Source organism: Aricia agestis, chromosome 19 (assembly GCF_905147365.1).
Source record: "Aricia agestis chromosome 19, ilAriAges1.1, whole genome shotgun sequence".
Taxonomy (NCBI): Eukaryota; Metazoa; Arthropoda; class Insecta; order Lepidoptera; family Lycaenidae; genus Aricia; species Aricia agestis.
In genome coordinates this window covers 6,710,742-6,731,341 of record NC_056424.1, presented here as the reverse complement: position 1 = coordinate 6,731,341, position 20,600 = coordinate 6,710,742, and the positions used below count along the sequence as shown (strand labels likewise).

The 20,600-nt window shown below is 40.1% G+C and overlaps 1 protein-coding gene across 1 annotated transcript in view; it reads right to left on the bottom strand.

Annotated features, from left to right (window-relative positions):
* LOC121736706 (NACHT and WD repeat domain-containing protein 2) overlaps window positions 1-20,296 on the bottom strand; it is a 48,680-nt gene extending 28,384 nt beyond the window's left edge. Inside the window, exons 1-6 of the mRNA XM_042128071.1 lie at window positions 20,239-20,296; window positions 16,571-16,687; window positions 14,781-14,869; window positions 10,042-10,187; window positions 6,296-6,470; window positions 1,072-1,216 (exon numbers count right to left, since the gene is read on the bottom strand). Coding sequence (XP_041984005.1) covers window positions 1,072-1,216; window positions 6,296-6,470; window positions 10,042-10,187; window positions 14,781-14,869; window positions 16,571-16,673 — 658 coding nt within the window. The 5' untranslated portion in view covers window positions 16,674-16,687; window positions 20,239-20,296. The remainder of the gene's footprint in view (window positions 1-1,071; window positions 1,217-6,295; window positions 6,471-10,041; window positions 10,188-14,780; window positions 14,870-16,570; window positions 16,688-20,238) is intronic.
* Window positions 20,297-20,600: the final 304 nt, after the last annotated feature.

Sequence of the window (20,600 nt, the reverse complement as noted above, 5' to 3'; positions counted from 1 at the left end):
GATGTATTATGATGTTGCAGAAATTCCTTTAGTTATCGAGTTATCCATGTTTTAGTTTGGCAATATATTATGAATACTTCTCTCAGGAAATTAGTAACTTTTATCTAGATACGCGGTAGTGTCAAGCCAAGTTCAAGTATAACCGAAATGGCGAGTTAATTTTGAAAATTACTTGACGTCATCCACTATTCACTTTTTAAAGGTGCACGTGCCACATGAGAAAGTCTACTTTTACTCAACTTGACTGCAAAGTGTATAGGGAAGCAGTTACCCACAGCTGTAGAAAAGAAAAGAACACTATTTTGAGTTAAATAAGTCTTAAATGGCTTAATAATTAAGCAAGTTGCTAATCGCGGCCTATCACGGACCAGATAAACCGTGATTTTCCAGCAATGAGCAGGCTGATGATGATGAACTATAGCTAAGAACACTCTCGATCATGTCAGCTTTTAAACAAAAAAAAAAACGAGATCAAAATCGGTCCACCCGTTTGGATGCTACGATGCCACAGACAGACCGACACGTCAAACTTATAACACCCCTCTTTTTGGTCGGGGGTTAAAAATGCATTACATCGCACGGCCTCGTCACGTCGCGTCACAATGTGAAATCACCCCTAATATTATCAACTAGACGTTCCGCGCGGCTTCGCCCGCGTAAATTAGATATTTCACTGACAAATTAGTCCACAAAAAATAGCCTATGATCCTTCACGTGGTCTATTTCTTATCTGTGCCAAATAACAGAAATAATTCTCCAGTAGTTCGTGAGATATAAGCCCTTTCAAATAATTTCCCCGTTTTTTCCACATTTTCTATAGTTTCTTCGTTCTTATTAGTCTTAGCGTGATAAAATATAGCCTATATCCTTCCTCGATAAATGGGTTATCTAACACTGAAAGAATTTTTCAAATCAGACCAGAAGTTCCTGAGATTAGCGCGTTCAAACAAATAAACAAACTCTTCCGCTTTATATTAATATTATAAGTATATAGAAGTATAGATGAGAGGGCGGTATTCTACAACGCTGATCTTGAAAGAATTAAATGTACTTATGTTTTTTTATACTAACCGGACATAAAATAATTGTGCATGGTATCTTTGTCAATCTTGCCGGCGTTGTAGAGCTGGGAGGAGGCTTTCCTGAACAGCTTCTGCATCTTGCCCAGCGTGTCCCACCAGATCGCCTGGTCCTCCGCCTGGAGCTTTGGCACCCTCTGAAATTCAGTATTGTAGTAGTGATTAATTATTATACCGATTACTAATACCAAACCTCGGTACCCCAACGTTTTAGGAACTTTTAGCAGACACGAAATTATAAAAGTCTTTAAGGCCGGCCGCCATATTATGCAAGTTTTTCGTTTTTGAATTATTCTGAATTAGTTTTAAGCTATTGCATTTAATTTATCGCGGGCTTTGAGTGCGGTGACCGAATCAAGAATTTCCGTAACGAAAATAGACCTAACACTCGTCTAACGTTGTTACAGTTCGGCAGACTTCGGCACGTTGTTTGTGTGCATGACTATAGCTGCTAACTGCAACAGCTTTGTGTCACACGTATTTTTTCCGTGTTCGGAATTCGGTGAGACTGTTATTTTCACGCGCGAACGACCCGGCTGGTACTTGAAACAATTCGTTCCGTTCGGATAAAAGCGGACGTTTGCGTCAGTTAAGACCAAGCCACACATACCACAACCACACGGCAACCACAACCACACCACGTGGTCAGGCGTATATTTCGTATTGTAAAGGAACTGGACTATTCACACATACCACATTTTGCAGTCGTTGTCGACCACTTGTGTGATACCGACAACATCGCAACCACAAGCGAACTAGTGGCCGACCACATCGCAACCACAGCATTGCGTCGATGCAAGTGCGCGCATCCCGCCCGCGCTCTTCCCCCCCCCCCCCCCCTGGCCTTGAACACTCCAAGGCACTAATTCCTGGACTTCAACAAGAATCAATCAGATTTAGTGCTCACCTTGGGTAGGAACCAATTAAGAATCCTTACCAGAAGCCTAACTGGGCACTGCAAGCTCAACAAACACCTAACAGAATGGGTATTTGTAGCATAACGACTTGCAGATTCTGTGAGGAGGAGGATGAAACACCTATTCACCTTCTCCTCGACTGCCCTGCTCTACTACAGAGCAGGAACAGGCACCTTGATCGGCACGAATACTCGTCCACAGAGGAAATTCGTGGCACCAACCCCAACCATATCGTTTAATTTATGAGCAGTATTGGGTTGGGGATGATACTCTAGTGCGAAGGAGTCACAATAATAATAATAATAATAATAAAAAAACACATGGCAACTACTGGCGACAACGCAACCACGTCGACATTTTGTTGGTACCACAACGCAACTACAAAAAGCTGCAGCGACACCATTCACACGTAACCACTGCTTGACGGCATTTTGTCGTTGCGACGTGGTGTGGTTGTGGTACGTGTGGATTGGCTCTTACGAATTCGGAAGTCGAAAACGGAAAAAATGTGCCAGCCTATTGAACAGCCAATTTGCAAAATTCACAACCATTGAAACACGCTATTGGTAGATCGGTGATAGTCGGGTTGTTATTGGTGAATCACGATCAGGCTATGTGACGTTATTGGTTCAGTATTTAACTATCCATAATTGTCCTCCTGAAAATTTTCCAAGCGATCTTAAAAGTACGGTATGCGCTATCTACAGCTAGGTATATACTTAGTACTTACGGCATAATCATTATTATGCCTGTAAGTATAATAATTGCAACAGCACTGACGTGATAATGATAAACGCTCATCAGAATAAAATGCGTAGTTAGATCACAATGATAATGACTAGATGATGATGATAAAAGTGTATTGATGCGTACAAACGCTGGAAACAATAGAATAAAGTGGAGAGATTCCCAGCGATTCCCAGGAGTATGTTCTAGGTTTCTCGGCCGCGGCGTAGCTAGATACCCTGCAGTGCCCAAGGACCCAGGGGCAAAAAATAGAGGGAGGTTTTTAACTTTTTGCTACCAGTTTAAAAAAAATGGCGATGCAACTTGCAACACGTAAATTTTAATAATAGTAGCTCAAACACCGGTTTCGGTGACGGTGGCCGGTTTCATTGAAACCAGGCCAGCTACGCAGGAGTAATTTATAGTGCCCAAGTGTGTGCGCAGTACACAAGAGCACTCTCTATTCCTTTACTCTCATAACCCAGTGGGACGGAAGACCGACACGACCGGCGAGAGATCAGGCGCAGGACCGTCTTTTTACATGCCCATCCGACGCATGGATCATCTTACTTGTCAGACAATCAGGTGATCAGCCTGCATTGTCCTAACCAAAACTTGGAAATAACATGTTTCCAACGCGGGAATCGAACCCACGACCTCCGAGTCAAGAGCCGCGCTCTGTACCACTAGACCACGGAGGCGTTAACGTAAATTTTATGGGCCCACTAAGAAGGTGTGTTAAGAAATTTGACGTCCCGTGTCAATAGGATCCATAATAATTTATTATGATTATCACGACTGCAATATTTTCACGCTAGAGGCAGCACCAGCATAGACAGTGAAAAACAGTTTTGTTCGACGTTCGACAACGTTTCTATATCAATGTTCTAATAAGATGTGTGCAACATGTCAGATTTTGGTCTGTCGGAAAAATAGATTTTTCTAACGGTCACCCACAGCTGTAGAAAAGAATAATATTTTGAGTTTAAATAAGTCCTAAATGGCTTAATAAAAATGCATCGAACGGCCTCGTCACGTCGCGTCGCAATGTGAACTCACCCCTAATATTATAAACTAGACGTTCCGCGCGGCTTCGCCGGCGTAAATTGGATATTTCACTGACAACATGTCAGATTTTGGTCTGTCGGAAAAATAGTTTTTTCTAAAAAAATCTATTTTTACATACATATTATTATATATACCTAGTAAATCAAACATTGACCCCTTGTACTTGGGGGCCCCGGGGGCTCCGCCCCATCTTGTCCCTTAGTAGCTACGCCACTGTTTCTCAGCCGCGTCGCTAATCCTCCTTGGGAATTCTCTTTGGCTAGACGCTTAAGAGGGCACTATGTATGCGCCTACTTTCTTATTATTCTATCTCAAAGGAGGATTTTATACCCCATATACAAGTGAACCCGTTATTTATGGAGTACAAAAGCTACGAAGCTATGTTTTATTAGATGTAGCTTCCATCTTTTATTTGCAGTTTTTTTGAGATGAAAATCTTTTGTCCATATCTAGGACTCCAAATATCTTTTATTTCCATCTTAATCGAATCGGCCGCTTAAGGGCGAAAAGATAACAAACAGATAGGTAAAAGACAGACAGACAAAGTTGTTAATTATATTACCCGTAGCTTTGATACTGAAGGTGTTTGGATCATAAAGTTAATATACCTAGCGGAATAGAGAAACAAAGGCCTGAGCAAGAGAGATGTCACTATCAGTAACACTGCGTAGTAAAAAGAGACGTGTGATACATGACAGCAGCACTTTTTTTTGACGTCCAGTCGGCACGTGCCGCACGTTGATAATTTAATCTCATAGAATTCATGTTCAATCATGCTTGTGTAAGTGTATACGTACACATATTTTTCACACAAATGAAAACCAATTTCAGTTTCGTTTGACAGCTCGAGATTGTTGCTCTATTCCACTAGGTACCTATATTAACTTTATGGTTTGGATACACTTTCAGTATCAAAGCTCGAGAACTCGACAACTTTTATTAATGAAGACGAAGTTTTAAAATCTCGCAATTCTACATGTCGGTACTGTGTAGATATACACATCTTGCGTATTGTGGTTCATACGCAAGTACTTGTATTGAGTACCTAGGTCCTATAGTACCTAAGAATATAGTTAGGTACGTAGTTATTGGAGTTTAAGAGAGCGTTACATAATATTTTTTAGCAATTTCGGTCAAATGTTTAATAAAAAACCCAGCCGTAAAGTCTAGCCGCTGTAAAAAATCGAAGGCCTGTTGACACGGAACAGTTTGGCGCGCCGCCAGAGTATTGTTCACCTTGTTGTTGAAATTCATGAGGATATAGGACTACGCTCAACTCCTGTTCATGAAAACCGTAGTAAATTGTACGCGGGAGAGCCATGCTTTGGCACGAATGGACCCGCTCGACCGGAGAAATACCACGGGCTCACAGAAAACTGGCGTGGAACAGTGCTTGTGCTGTGTTTCGCCGAGTGAGTGAGTTTACCGGAGGCCCAATCCCTTACCCTTTTCCCTTCTCTACCCTCTCCTATTTCCTACCCTACCCTCTCCTATTTCCTTCCCTACCCTCCCCTACTCCCTTCCCTACCCTCATCTATTACCCTTTTCCCTCTTAAAAAGCCGGCAACGCACCTGCAGCTTTTCTGATGCTGCGAGTGTCCATGGGAGACAGAAGTTGCTTTCCATCAGGTGACCCGTTTGCTCGTTTGCCCCCTTATTTCATAAAAAAGTAACATTTTTACAATGTAATATATATAGCAATAGAATAGACAGACCACCAAATGAAAGAATGGACAAACAAAATGTGTTGGCTTGTGTGAAAAACGAACTTATACAAAGGTAATTCTACAAACAGGAGAAGATTCGCTTACCACCAGCACAATCAACGACAAGACAAACATCTCTGCACTGATCATTGAAACTCTACAAGTTAATCAAATAATATAATAATTCGTTTCCTTTGGCCTACTATAAAATCAGCGTTGGTGCGGCAAAATAGTGTATCTAAGTTTCAGAACATAAAAGCTCTTGTGTAGGTAATTAGGGTTCCGTACCCAAAGGGTAAAAACCGGACCCTATTACTGAGACTTCGATGTCTGTCCGTCTGTTTCCAGGCTGTAACTCAAGAACCGCTATAGCTAGAGTTCTGAAATTTAAGGGGGGCTCCCATACAAAAAACACAATTTTTGACCTAATTTAGCTCTATAATGGTAAGGAACCCTTCGTGCGCCGTCCGACTCGCACTTGGCCGATTTTTACAAAATCTATGTTGCTCTGACATTAAGGTACTCTTCACCAACTAAGTATAACACCATAAGGGTTGATTCAGACCGCAACGCGACGCGTAGATGCATTTCTAAATTTATAATATGGATTTGACAGATTCGCAAGACGTCTCACGCAATTGAAATCTGTCAAATCCATACAAATATAAGCCGCACCGCGCCTCACCTCGCCTCGTCGCGTTGCGGTCTGAATTGACCCTGATAACAACAGGCACCTCCATCTAAGGAAACTCTATAGAAGCTAAAAGTTACCAATTTATAATTTCTACGTATAGTTTACCTTATTGTTAAAATTCACGAGGATGGAGGAGATCGGCTGCAGAACGGACACGGGAGGCACCGCATTGGAGTCCTTCTTATACCACGTGTCCAGGAGTATCACGTCAACGCCGCCCGCAGCCAGTTCGTCCCGAAGCATTTGGAGTTCCGATGACAACACGTATGTTGGTATTGGTCTGAAAAGTTTATAAGCAAGCTAAGTGAAGATTACGCATGATGTCGCTCAAACTACGCTACAACTCGCCGTGTGTGTTTTACACTAACGACACTGCACAAAGCTGCCGCAGTGTGCAGCTTTAATTAAGTACTAAATGACGCCCGCAACTCCGTTACGCCAAAATCCGTTTATCACACGGGAACCATCCTTTTTTTCCGGGATAAAAAGTATCCTACGTCCTTTCCTGGCACTCAAAGCATGTCCATACCAAATTTCAGCAAAATTGGAGGGGTTAGTGCGAGTTTTATTCGATCCGACGCATCGAGCACGTTTACGCGAATTTATATGGGATCAAAGCAGTATCCACGTTAGCCAGTAGATGGTGCTGCTTTGATGCACCTGATGGAAAGCAACTTCCGTCGCCCATGGACACTCGCAACATCAGAAGAGCTGCAGGTGCGTTGCCGGCCTTTTAAGAGGGAATAGGGGGGAGTAAGGAATAGAATAGGGAAGGGTAGGGAAGGGAATAGGGTAGGGGATTGGGCCTCCGGTAAACTCACTCACTCGACAAAACACAGCGCAAGTGCTGTTTCACGTCCGTTTTCTGTGAGCCCGTGGTATTTCTCCGGTCGAGCCGGCTCATTCGTGCCGAAGCATGACTCTACCACGTAAAGACATGGCTCTACCACTTATGCTTAAGCTGTCGCAGTGTATAGCTTTTATTATGTATATGTGTAGCTTTACAAAAGAAAAGAAAAACACAGCATAATGCGACCTCTCTACGTTGGATCAAGATCATGAATCGCTTATTGGAAAGTTAACATTTTGAGGGGCATATTCGTCAATTAACTTCTATCATTGACATTGAATGTGGATAGACTGCCTACTGATTGCAACAAAGAGATAATCACTAGGATTGAAATCAATGGTTATTGGAACGAAGTTCCTTATCGCGCGTTGCGAGACGAAAAAAGTTGTAATGACATGACACAAAAGTGTCGGTATAATACAAAATACCTAGCAAAAATGCTATATTTGTAAGCCGTGTAGCCGGTAGCGCGTGTTTCTCTCTCTGTCTCTCTTTTTTTTTTAGTTTTTTTTTATAACTTCGTTCCATCCGGGACACCTCTCAAGTTTTCATTGACTTTTAAATAGGCTACGTTTTACGTAATAATAAGAAACGTCATTACTTTTTGGTTATAGGTACAGTTTTTATATTGTAACCTCTCTCTTCTCGAAGATAATGGAATCCATTATCAATAGCCAGCTTCTTCGATACTTGGACGGCCAGGGATTGCTAAGCGACAAACAATACGGGTACCGTAAGGGTCGCTCGGCTGGTGATCTCTTGGCATACCTGACTCATCGTTGGGCTCAGGCAATTGAGTCGAAGGGAGAGGCATTGGCTGTTAGTTTGGACATTGCGAAGGCCTTCGATCGGGTTTGGCATAAAGCGCTGCTATCAAAGCTTCCATCATACGGGCTGACCGAGAAGTATGTAAGTGGGTCACTAGTTTCTTAGCAGACAGAAGCATAAAGGTCGCAGTTGACGGCGAATGCTCGGAAACTCAGTCTGTTAATGCTGGTGTCCCTCAGGGCTGTGTGCTATCGCCTACTCTATTCATACTGCATATCAATGACATGTTACAAACCAAAGGCATTCATTGCTATGCGGATGATAGTACAGGTGATGCTGTATATACCGGCTCCCCTAATATTTCTCAGCAAAATGTCACTGAGAGTCGAAACGAACTTGTGTCTAAGGTGGAGAATTCATTGGAGTCAAGGTCTCTGAATGGGGTAGACGTAACTTAGTCCAATTCAACCCCGCCAAGACACAAGTCTGCGCGTTCACCACTAAAAAGTCACAAATGGTCGTTTATCCTCGTTTCGAGGGCACATCTTTAACCATCTTCCCTAGCATTGAGATACTTGGCGTCAACATATCGAGCGAAGTCCAGTTCCGATATCATCTTGAGGGTAAGGCCAAATTAGCCTCGAAGAAGCTTGGCGTTCTTAACAGAGCGAGACAGTACTTCAGTCCGGACCAACGCCTACAACTCTACAAGGCGCAGGTTCGGCCTCATATGGAATATTGTTCTCATCTCTGGGCAGGGGCGCTAAAATACCAACTGCTCCCTCTGGATCGTATCTAACGAAGGGCTGCTCGAATTGTTGACTGCCATAGTGTTTCAAACAGCTTGGACCCCCTGGAATTACGCCGAGATGTTGCTTCACTCTGCATCCTCTATCGGTTGTATCACGGGGAGTGCTCTGAGGAATTGTTCGGAATTATACCACCTGCAACTTTTCGCTATCGTCCCACGCGAAAAACATACCATCCTCATCACCTTGATGAGTGGCAGTCTTCCACAGTGCGTTTTTCCCGTAACTTTCTGCCGCGCACTGTAAAACTCTGGAATGAACTGTCACCAGCAGTATTTCCGGACCGATACGACCTGAAAACCTTCAAGAAAAGAGCGTATACCCTCTTAAAAGGCCGGCAACGCACCTGCAGCTCTTCTGATGTTGCGAGTGTCCATGGGCAACGGTAGTTGCTTACCATCAGGTGACCCGTTTGCTCGTTTGCCCCCTTATTTAATAAAAAAAAAATGTGTGTATAGTATCAATAAAACGTAAGTTGAGTGCGTAAAGCAATCTATCGCTAGATAGAATACTCCAAAAGGTTTTGTATGTAATAAAATACGAGGCAAACAAATATTGACTCTCGTTTGGGGCGTGCCGGATATAAAGGGCGCGTATATTGGATGCAATTTCGTTTGGGCTCGGCTTTTCAGGGTGATCTTAATAAGTTTAATAAGAAAGTCCATCTTGATAGAGTACAAGAAAGTAGCAAAAATAGACAAAATAATAATACATAATTATATTTTTAATAATATGAAAAATCTTGATCTTGAAAAATGAAAGAATTAGCTACTTGTTCTACACAAAACTAAGATTGCAATTCCTAGATCGATGCAACGCATTGACAGTCCGATAATAATTGAAGACGTGAGTTGAAGAATACGATAACTAACATTTCGTAACATACGGACATTTACTAATTTTTTCCCTTACAATTTGAACAAACCTTGTAACTTATCTACTTCATCATCAGCTGGCTGATGTATCTGGCTACACATAAAATGCACAATTTTTTTATTTCAAAACATTTTCCGGCCCTAAAGCCACCATTTATGCAAAATACGGTATTTTTTTACTGTTACTTATCGTGTTCTTCCACTTACGTCTTCAATTAGACAGCAAAGTTAGAAGTTAACTCCAAAGAGATGAAGTCAATGCTAGCGCCACGACACGGGCCTATTTCACCACTTTCTGATAAAGTGGCGAATAGGCTATTCACAACATTTTTGACAGATTCTCCATGCTTGATCTGTCAAGTTAATTGGTGGATAGCCCATTCGTCACTTATCAGGAAGTGGTGAAACAGGCCCTTAATAGCGATGCGTTATATCAAACCCTCTAATTATTTATTATTTCCAACTTGGCCGACAAAATTACTGAATGCAAGTTGCCTAATTAACCGCTCGTCGCCTCACCACGACTCATCACGTTGCCAAGCCACACACCTGTATCCATACTTCTGTCCAAGGAACACGACAAAGTTGGGACCCATGGACAGTCGCTGGCAGTTCTTGATCTCGCGCATACACAGCTCCGTCGTCATGTGATCGTCTGTGGCCTCGTCGCGCACACCCCAACGCATGTCCACCACCTGAAGAAAACGAGGGCTTGTACTCATGAGGGCCCTGATTCATGATGCGCAGTTCGACTCGAATTCGAAAACTTTAGCGCGTGACATCTAATAAGCGCTTGCCGGCTACCGTGCTAATCATTGACCAATGGTCGCAAGTTTCCGAATCCGTCGAATGCAAATCGTGAATCAGCCCACAGGAGTGCTGACAGAAGTGAAAAAGAAAAGAAGCTGGAATTTTTGCAGCGCGCTAGAAAGAGGAGATATTATTACTACTTCATATTGTCCTATTCTATGGTCTACCCTCCCTGTGTCATACGAGTTCTCAGAGGCTCAGAGCAAAAGTCGGTCAATTAGCCTAATGCATATATTACATCAATAATTGAATCACTAACTTATAGATACCTAGATTGTATCTCTATTTCATGTGGGATTTCTTTCACATTTTTGGCAAGAAAATAATGAGTTGTCTGCCTCTTAAAAAATGTTCTTAAGTTTAGTTCTTGAATGTTTAATAAAGTAGAAATTAGAAACTAACCAGTGGCAGCAATAAAGCAATAAATCAAACTGTACGCAGAAAACATTGTTGTGGTTATGATTTTCAATAGCAAATCGTCTATTAGGAATCCTGAACTATTCCTGCACCGGATAGGTCTCATAAACAGCTTTCACATCCCTGACACACATTGCAAGCTAAGCTTTAGCATCTATAGCTTTGTTTGCAGTGCGCTAATATTATTTTCATGCTGCAGCTACATTTTGACGACCTATGTGGCTCAGTTGGTGGGCTATTGGTAGCTCAAGCCGGGGGTCGCGGGTTCGAATCCCGCCGACGGAACCAAAAGTTTTCAAAGTTACCTAGTACCTGGGTCATGGATGCGTATTAAATATGTGTATCATATAATAAAAATCTTTATTATAATTATGTATAAGTAGTATAAAAGTATTAAATATATTTCCGTGGTCTGGTACCCGTAACACAAGTCCTTCAGGTACTTACCACGGGGCCAGACTGACGTGGTGTAAAGCGTCCATAGATATTATATTATTATTTCTTTCAAAGCCCGTCTGAAAAATTGGTATCTATATTCTATGAAAGATGACTTGATTCTTATTTTACTCTCATATAATCTTTCTTTAAATAATTTCAATCTACCGATAAAGCACAATGCAAGAGCTATCGATTTTAGGCTTTTGTCTCATTTGCTGTCTGCCTAGGTTTAAAGGTCTTTAGTCTGCCTATACCAAAATTATTTAGGGTGAGCGCACGGTAAAAATATTTATTTTTTACCGTGGTACGCGTTTATTTGTATAAAATAGGCAACAGACCGATTTTAGAAGAGTAGATTTATTTACCTTTGCTTTCTAATTTACCTACAGAAAACATCTTTATCCATAAATATTTTATCTTGATCTACTCCACGATCCTTACAAAAATCAACAAACGACTGTTAAAGGATTATTTCTGTCGACGGAAGGCAAACCACGTGCGTTTTACTAAACAAACTATTTAAAACTCAGTTTACAGTTGCGTTTCAACTATTCAGCCTGTAGCATACTCAAATACCGTACTTGTTTTACTAGATTGCTATAGATTTAATTTTATAACTGACTTGCCCTGGCTTCGCACTGCAATGTGCAGTTTAGTCGCGAATATTCTTATTTGAATGGTTTATGAACTACTTATGCTAACTTATATTAAAGGAGGGACTAGCACACTACGAAACTGCTATTTTTCAAATATTAGTCTGTGTGTCTATTGTCTCTAAGGGTCAATTCAGACCGCAACGTGACTAGGCGAGGCGAGGCGCGGCGCGGCATAAATTTGTATGGATTTGACAGATTTCAATTGCGTGAGACGTCTTGCGAATCTGTCAAATCCATATTTTAGAAATGCATCTACGTCGCGTTGCGGTATGAATCCAAGCATTTAGCCGACTTGGATGAAATTTGGTAAAACTTTAAATACCTGTTATGATTAATAACTGTATTTTAAAAAGATAAAACCGACTTCAAAATTGTACGTAATTGAGAATTAAAACTCTGATTGAGAACCGATTTTGATGAAACTTGCACTATTCCCTAAGTTGAACAATACCTGGTACAACAAAAAAAGAATTACTGAAATCGGAATGGTAGTTCCAGAGATATGCGAACACAAACATAAAAAACATACATACATAAGTACATATTACATACACTTTTGAAATTTGGCACATTTGTTCAGACGATGATATAGACTAACATAATATTATACGAAAATGGGACAGTTCTGGAAATATTACATACGTACGCGTCGAATTGATAACCTCCATTTATTGAAGTCGGTTAAATAAGATTCAACACTGAAAAATGTACGGATACCACGGTTGCGAGCAATATTAAGTAGAAGATTAATTATACTAAACTTTTCATGTGAAATCTTTCTAATTGTGAGCTTTAATTATAGTGTTTGGATCCGAAATTCTCAGATATTTTCCTATAATCTTAACTCATAATTGCATTCGGAAGCGAACACATAAATCTCTCCGATTCCCGGGAAAAACCAAAGTGTGAAGATTAAGGTACGTACACACTAAATTACAGCGGAAGGGACACACACGACCGATGAAATATTTTATTTTCAAATTTATTCCAGATAAAGGCTGGCCTAAAAGTAGTCTTAATAGGCTAGTAATTAGAGATAATATTAACATGTTTTAAAGACTAAATAACTGAAAATACTTTGGTCCCAGCAGAATAACAATGCGTGACGTTGGCCAGCTTCATTGAAATTAGAACAGTTACGCAGGAGAAATTTTATAGTGTCCAAGTGTGTGCGCAGTTCACAAGTGCACTCGCTCTTCCTTTATTCTCATTACCGTAAAACTGACACACCTGCTGAGAGATCAGGCGTAGGACCGCCTTTTACATGCTCATCAGACGAGGATCATCTTGTCAAAAAATCGGTGGCATTGTCTTAACCAAACTTGCAAGTAACATGTTTTCAATGTGGGAATCGAATCCAGCCAGGCTCATAACCTCTGGACCACGAATAAGATAGATGCTACGCTCATATTTATATTCTGTCGTCTGATCTATTCCATAGAAATCTATTTTTATCAAAGTTTTTTTGTGAGATTCTTTGAATTTATCCTTCCTGGTTTAAACAAGAACAACATTGGAACAAAAGCTACGGTCAGTAAAAATAAAAGCGCAGATTTATAAGACTTTACTACAAAGAAATAAAAACATAGTTTCTAGGAAAAAGCTCTTAAAGAAGAGGTAAGATTAAGACTAATACAGACTGCATATTTTAATATTATGAACAAGAAATAAAACAGTTTCAATCACAGTAGATACCGCATGTCACTCCATTTGTATGAAAACGAGCGTGTCACTTGTTTCCTACCACTGCCAAACGTGTCCATTATCAAGGCCAACAAGGGCGTCGCCAGGGGGGGGCAGGGAGGGGCAGCTGCCCCCCCCTAGAGACTCTAAAAAACGTTGCCAAATATAATGCAAAAGCAACGACCACTATAATATTAAAATCTGGTAATAGATGTAAGGCTCGTAGTACAAGTGAAAAGTTTCATGTGCTGTCGACTTTACCTACAATTCATACCTACTTTTCTCATTTATAGAGAGTGAGTAAAGTATGAATTGTAGACTGTAGTAGGTAAAGTCAACTTGCCCCCCCCCTGCGCCATCGGCTGGCGACGCCCTTGAAGGCCAACGTTTCTATTTGAATTTCTACAGCTCAATGCGGCACTTTTCGGCATTTAGGCATTTTTACGATTGACGTCCGATTCCGATAGCAGACTAAAGAACAGACTTTCGAAAGACGAGCATTGCTCGTCGTTTGGGAACGCGATATGGCACGCGAAGTACATACACATGCGGTATCTATCTTGATCTATGTCTGTGGTTTCAATAAACAATAAATAGAAAAAGACTAGAAAATAATCTTACGTTAACATAAAAAAGTTAATGTTTAATTTCATAATACTATTGTTATCGTGTAGAGTTGTTACGACGCGACGTAGTAACTCTACGAGGGAATCTTTGATATAAAATTATTGCATATTTCTCCTCATAAATAAATAAATATGTTACTTCTACTTATTTCATGGGTAAATATAATAAAGAAATAAAATCATTTACTTCAGGCTTACCATTTCAGGATAAATTACTTACAGCTGTTATAAAATCTATCTATACTCTATACTCTATCATATGGCTTTTCCAACGTGCAAGACAAAAACAGCAGACAATAATTAGTCCAGGGCCTGATTCACAATGCGTAAGGGCGCGTTCAGACGTGCGCGCTGTTCAGCGCGTGTTCTACTAAAGCTTATGGGAAAACACGCGCGCGGGCCGCGGCACGCGCTGAACCCGCGCAGAACCTGCGCGGAGGCCGCGCGCGTGTTTTCCTATACGCTATAGTAGAACACGCGCAGAACACGCGCACGTCTGAACGCGCCCTAATTCGACTCGTATTCGGAAACTTCATCGCGCGACATCCCATTCCATTGACCTATGACCGCACGGTATAGTTTCCGAAACCATGTGGAATGGGAATCGTGAATTGCCCTGCAGTTTTGATTAATATTAAGGATGACAATGTTTGCTGACCTGAAACTCCAAGCCGTGCTTCTCACGGCAGTAGTCTTTGATGCGCGGGTAGCACTTTGCCATCAGAGTGTTTCGTTCCATCGCAGTGTCTGAAAATTAAGTAGGATAGTTTAAAACGGAATATAACATTTTAAATACTAACGATATAAAGTCAATGTACCAAAAATGTTACCATCTATCAAAAAAACAAAATAAATATTAAAAAACTTGCTCTGAACTATGTAGGTAGTGTGAGTAGTAATATAAAGCTTTCTAATAAAATATGCTTTGTTTCTATCCGAATCTGTTCTTAATAATTATTGTATTGTAGAAGGAATGTCTTGTATTATGTATTCGGTGATAATTATCCTCAAATTCTTCCAACGAGAGCATCATAATGCTTAAGTTGCTGATATCGTATTAGACGTGGGAGAGCCATGTTTAGACGTGGGAGAGCTATGCTTCGGCACGAATGGGCCGGCTCGATCGGAGAAATACCACGTTCTCACAGAAAACCGGCGTGAAACAGCGCTTGCGCTGTGTTTCGCCGAGTGAGTGAGTTTACCGGAGGCCCAATCCCCTACCCTATTCCTTTCCCTACCCTCCCCTATTCCCTTCCCTTCTCATCCCTACCCTCCCCTATTACCCTATTCCCTCTTAAAAGGCCGGCAACGCACCTGCAGCTCTTCTGATGTTGCGAGTGTCCATGGGCGACGGAAGTTGCTTTTCATCAGGTGACCCGTTTGCTCGTTTGCCCCCTTATTTCATTAAAAAAAAATATCGAACCAACGTTTAAACAGCCATTAAGTTGTGGTTAAATCGGCCTCAGTTGTTAAGTACGAAACAGTGTAATATTAAGTCGATACATTAACGTTACCGCAGTCGGCTCTGCATCTGACGCATCGGTTTTTAATGCAGTATTCATCAATTCAACACGAAATTTTATAAAGGTCCTACTTCACGTTAACACACAATGAAGAACAATGATTGGCACCATGTTTTAAAGCACATGCTTACTCGCTTATCTTTTAATGAACCTCCAGGTTTTAGTTTAAGACCTGTCTCAGCTATTCAGATTTTATAGTGCTCAAAGTATATGCGCAGTGCACGAGATCAATCTCTCTTTCTTCACTTTTAAATCTGTCAGACGATTCACGGATGATCGACACGATCAGCGAGAGATCAGGCGCAGAATAGACTTTTGCTATGGAAATCCGTGATCATAATTATTGCTTAGTGTGGGATATGTGTGGTGGCCAAAGGAAGATCTTCCGACCGAGCGAGGTGTTGTGCTCGGTCAGGCCGAAGCCCACGTGATACATTTCAGATGTCGTATATATACTGACGCGCTCATAAAACTTCGATAGTGCGATGCAGGAATGTTAGGCGAATTGTAGGTACCGCCACAATAGCATAGGCTCATAAAAAAAAATTGGCATGGAACTCACGACCTTCCAGTCCAGAGCCAAGTAACCACTGAACCACAGAGGCGTTGACTTCTCGTATAATATTATAAGGTTACAGTGTTTTTGCAGTAGAATATCCATACCTACTTTATAATATTATAAATGCGAAAGTTTGTTGTCTGTCTGTCTGTCTGTTAACACTTCACGCCCAAACCGCTGAATCGACTTTGCTTAAAATTGGCATGAAGATACTTTGAGTTACGGAAAAGGACATAGGATACTTTTGATCCCGGAAAAATGTACGGTTTTCACGCGATAAACGAAATTTGGCGCAACAGAGTCGCGGGCGTCATCAGCTAGTAATAACTAAATAATACTAGTAATCGCTTATCATCAGACCATTACCTGTGAAGGTGCTGCTGGTGAATATCCTCACGATCTTGGAGCTGACCGGCGGCAGCAGCTTCAGCGACCCCGTGAAGATCAGGTCCACGGTGCGGTCGTCCATTTTTGGTAAATAGTCTGTGGGCAAAGCATCTTCAAACTAGCGGCCAGCGTGACTCGATAATATAATAATATCTATGGACGCTTCACACCACGTCAGTCTGGCCCCGTGCTAAGCACCTAAAGGACTTGTGTTACAGGTACCAGACAACGGAAATATATTTAATACTTTTATACTATACATATATTTAAGATTTTTATTATATCATACACATATTTAATACACATCCAGACCCGGGAATATTGAAAACTTTTTGATCCGTCGGCGGGATTCGAACCCGCGATCTCCGGCTTGAGCTACCGACGCGCTTACCACTGAGCCACAGAGGTCGTCAAAAATATAATGTGTACACATAATATATCTTTATAATTAGACTGAAAGCGAGCGTTCGGCAAACTTACAGTAAAGTAGCTAACTCCATGTTAATGCTAGGTATAGGTCTACGATCTAGATAAAAATATACTTGATCATTAGATAAATTTTTATATTTGCATATTTCAGACACAGAATCAGCCGCTATTAGGACAAAAAAGGATCAAAATGTTTTATTCCAATTACCCCGGTATTGCTTAAGTCAATTTCTTTTCTCACTTTTTGCGATCAGATTCTGGAATACTCGCTCTTAGACTAAAAATTCAATAACTAAAATAAATTTGATATAGAGATACTCTTAGATACGGGAAAAGAACATACCTACCTTCAATGGTTTTTGTTGTGGAAATATTTACGGTATTCGCACATAAATAAATTTCGGCACAGAGTTGTGGGGGTCATCTAGTCTTTCATAATTTGGAGTCCAAATAAGAATTTGCAACAATGTTGAGGATAACATTAACATAGCTTATTAACAGCGCTTGCGCTGTGTTTCGCCGAGTGAGTGAGTTTACCGGAGGCCCAATCCCCTGCCCTATTCCCTTCCCTACCCTCCCCTATTGCCTTCCCTTCCCTATCCTCCCCTATTACCCTATTCCCTCTTAAAAGGCCGGTAACGCACCTGCAGCTCTTCTGATGCTGCGAGTGTCCATGGGCGATGGAAGTTGCTTTCCATCAGGTGACCCGTTTGCTCGTTTGCCCCCTTATTTCATTAAAAAAAAAAACATAGTAACTACTGACAGTGCAAATTCTAATTTAGTCGATGGTAAATTATTATTTCTAATTGATCAGAGTAATTATTATCATTTAAAACAAAAAGCCTAAAACCTTCAACCCACCTAATCCACTTACTTATCTTGTTTCAATTTATGATTCCATTTCAATCAATTTGTTGTCATTACAATGTTAAATGCATTAACAAATCTTATCCCTAAAGGTGTCTTAACAAATTAGTCTAAAAGCATTTGCAATTTATCTACAAGCAAAAATTCCCTTCAATCAAAGCCTTTCATCCAAACCAAAGGAATCTATCCTTTATTTACATAAACATAAAAGTGACTATTCTACGACCGTTTCGAGGAATAAACTCCTATGATACCGATAAGGCTGTGTAAATCAGGCTGATAACTACCGAGTTATCGGTATGATAAAAGTTGCACGAAATTTGTGCACGAAGTGTAATATCGATTCGGTATTCGCGTGTAATCGATATCGTGACGTCACTAGCGAAGAGGTTAGTGTTAAGGTCACAAAAGGGCCTAGATTCTAGAACCTACTTAGTTGATACTAAAATGAGTCTTTCATTTAGATGCTCTTAAATTGTTATTAATCCTACTCCTCCTATTCTCTTCTGATTAATTTCGTTGCGGTTGCCAAGGCAGCTTTTGGGCTCTCTGAGATCATATTATCAAAGGGTTTTCGTGGTTGCAGTTTGGACCGCGGCTGTCGATCCTGGCGACACAGGAGATACAGTGGTGGGAATGTGTGGTGGGCCAAAGCCCGTTTAAAAAAATGCTCTTAAATCATATTATTGTATGTGCTTTTCTAACGAAACAAGTCGGTAATATTCTGCTCCGCAAAGCTAGGACACCTAGATCTTATATCTAGGTGTCCTAGCTTTGCGGAGCAGAATATCTCTGACTTGACACAAAACATAAAATCTTTAATACACAAATTAACAAAATATTAAGTACTAACGACCCGCCCCGGCGTCGCACGGGTATAAAATATACTTAATACAGCCACTGAAAAAATTATTAAAATCGATAGCCTATAATCCTTCACGTGGTCTACTTCTTATCTGTGCCAAATAACATAAAAATTGCTCCAGTAGTTCGAGAGATAAACTCTTTCAAATAATTTCTCCCGTTTTTTCCCACATTCTCATATGAGTCTTAGCGTGATAAAATATAGCCTATAGCCTTCCTTAATAAATGGCCTATCTAACACTTAAAGAATTTTTCAATTCGAACCAGTAGTTCCTGAGATTAGCGCGTTCAAGTTAGCCCTTTCAAATAATTTTCCCCGTTTTTTCCACATTTTCCTCTATTTCTTCGCTCCTATTAGTCTTAGCGTGATAAAATATAGATATAGCCTATAACCTTCCTCGATAAATGGGCTATCTAACACTGAAAGAATCATCAAAGTCCGTTGCGTAGTTTTAAAGATTAAAGAGAACAAAGGGACATAAGGGAAAAAAAGTGGCTTGTTAACCGACTTCCAAAAAACGAGGAGGTTATATATTCGGCTGTGGATATATTTTTTTTGTATGTTCGACCACTACTCCGCCGTTTGTGAACCGTTTTTCAAAATGTTTGTTTTGTTATATAGGTTTTACTCCAATTTGGTCCCATTTTCACAAAAGCGGTGATCTGATGATGGGATCCATGAGTAATCGAGGGAACTCCTCAAAATTTATATGGAAACATATGGTGATTTCTCAATCTTCATAATTTTGAAGTCGGTGCCAGTTCCAAAAGTTTCAAATATTCTGTCAGAGAACTGAAGATTCAGCTGTCTGGTATCGACTTCAAAATGATGAAGTTTGAGTACAGAAATAGTTGAGGTTTAGCCGAATTCGGAAAAAGGCAATATTACATAAGAAAAATTATTTAATACTTTTTAGTTCATATTATATGGATGTTGTTATTGTTTTTACCTTGGAAGTCGGTTTTAATTTTTTGTTAAAAATAATAATATAATATTATATTGTATAGATTGAACACTGTAAGTTTTGTCTGAGCACTGAGCGTGTGTGGTGAACATAACATGTTACGCCTTAAAACCTTTTTACACGCAACGATTAGGTACATAATATTTAATTTACTATTATTTCACACAAAACATGTTATATTTTTTATTTAATGTTGTAAAAACGCCAAACATTGATTTCTATTGCAGATTCTTTGGCTGTATTCCTTTGTAAGCAGCTTTTCACAATGAATTAAAAGTTACATTATAAATAATAGCAAGGATTAAGCTTAGTACTTAAATTTTTTTTATTTTAGCTTTTCAATTAGACATATTTAACTATTAGAAGAAAGGACTACAATATTTTAAGACATCAACTAAACAATCTTTATTTACATGTTTCGTGGGCGCACTGCAGTTTAAAGTAATTTATTTAGAATGAGACATAAATATAATCTTGAATCGAAATAAAAGAGATAGAAGAAATAATGTAACCTCACCTTACCTGCCCTAGTTTTTGTGTTCAATCAATACATTGCACCAAATGCTAAGGTCGAAAATCGATTTCTAACACTTTTCTATGAAAGTTTGACAACTTGGCACAGAATATCTTTTTAAACAAGTACGTGTATTCCTGTTTGCCAATCAAATGGTACTGTGATGAAATTGAAAATAGAACGCATTTGAAATCTGTTATTCGGTTGCTAGGCAACGCTTTTCAATCTATCCGCAAACTGCAAAGTGTAAAAATGAATAAGAGTTGGAAGACTCCAACCCTTATTCATTTTTACACTTGTTGGAGAGAATTGTCTTTTATCATTTTTCCACAGAAATAATAGGATACATTACTGCAATGTTTTCAAGCCA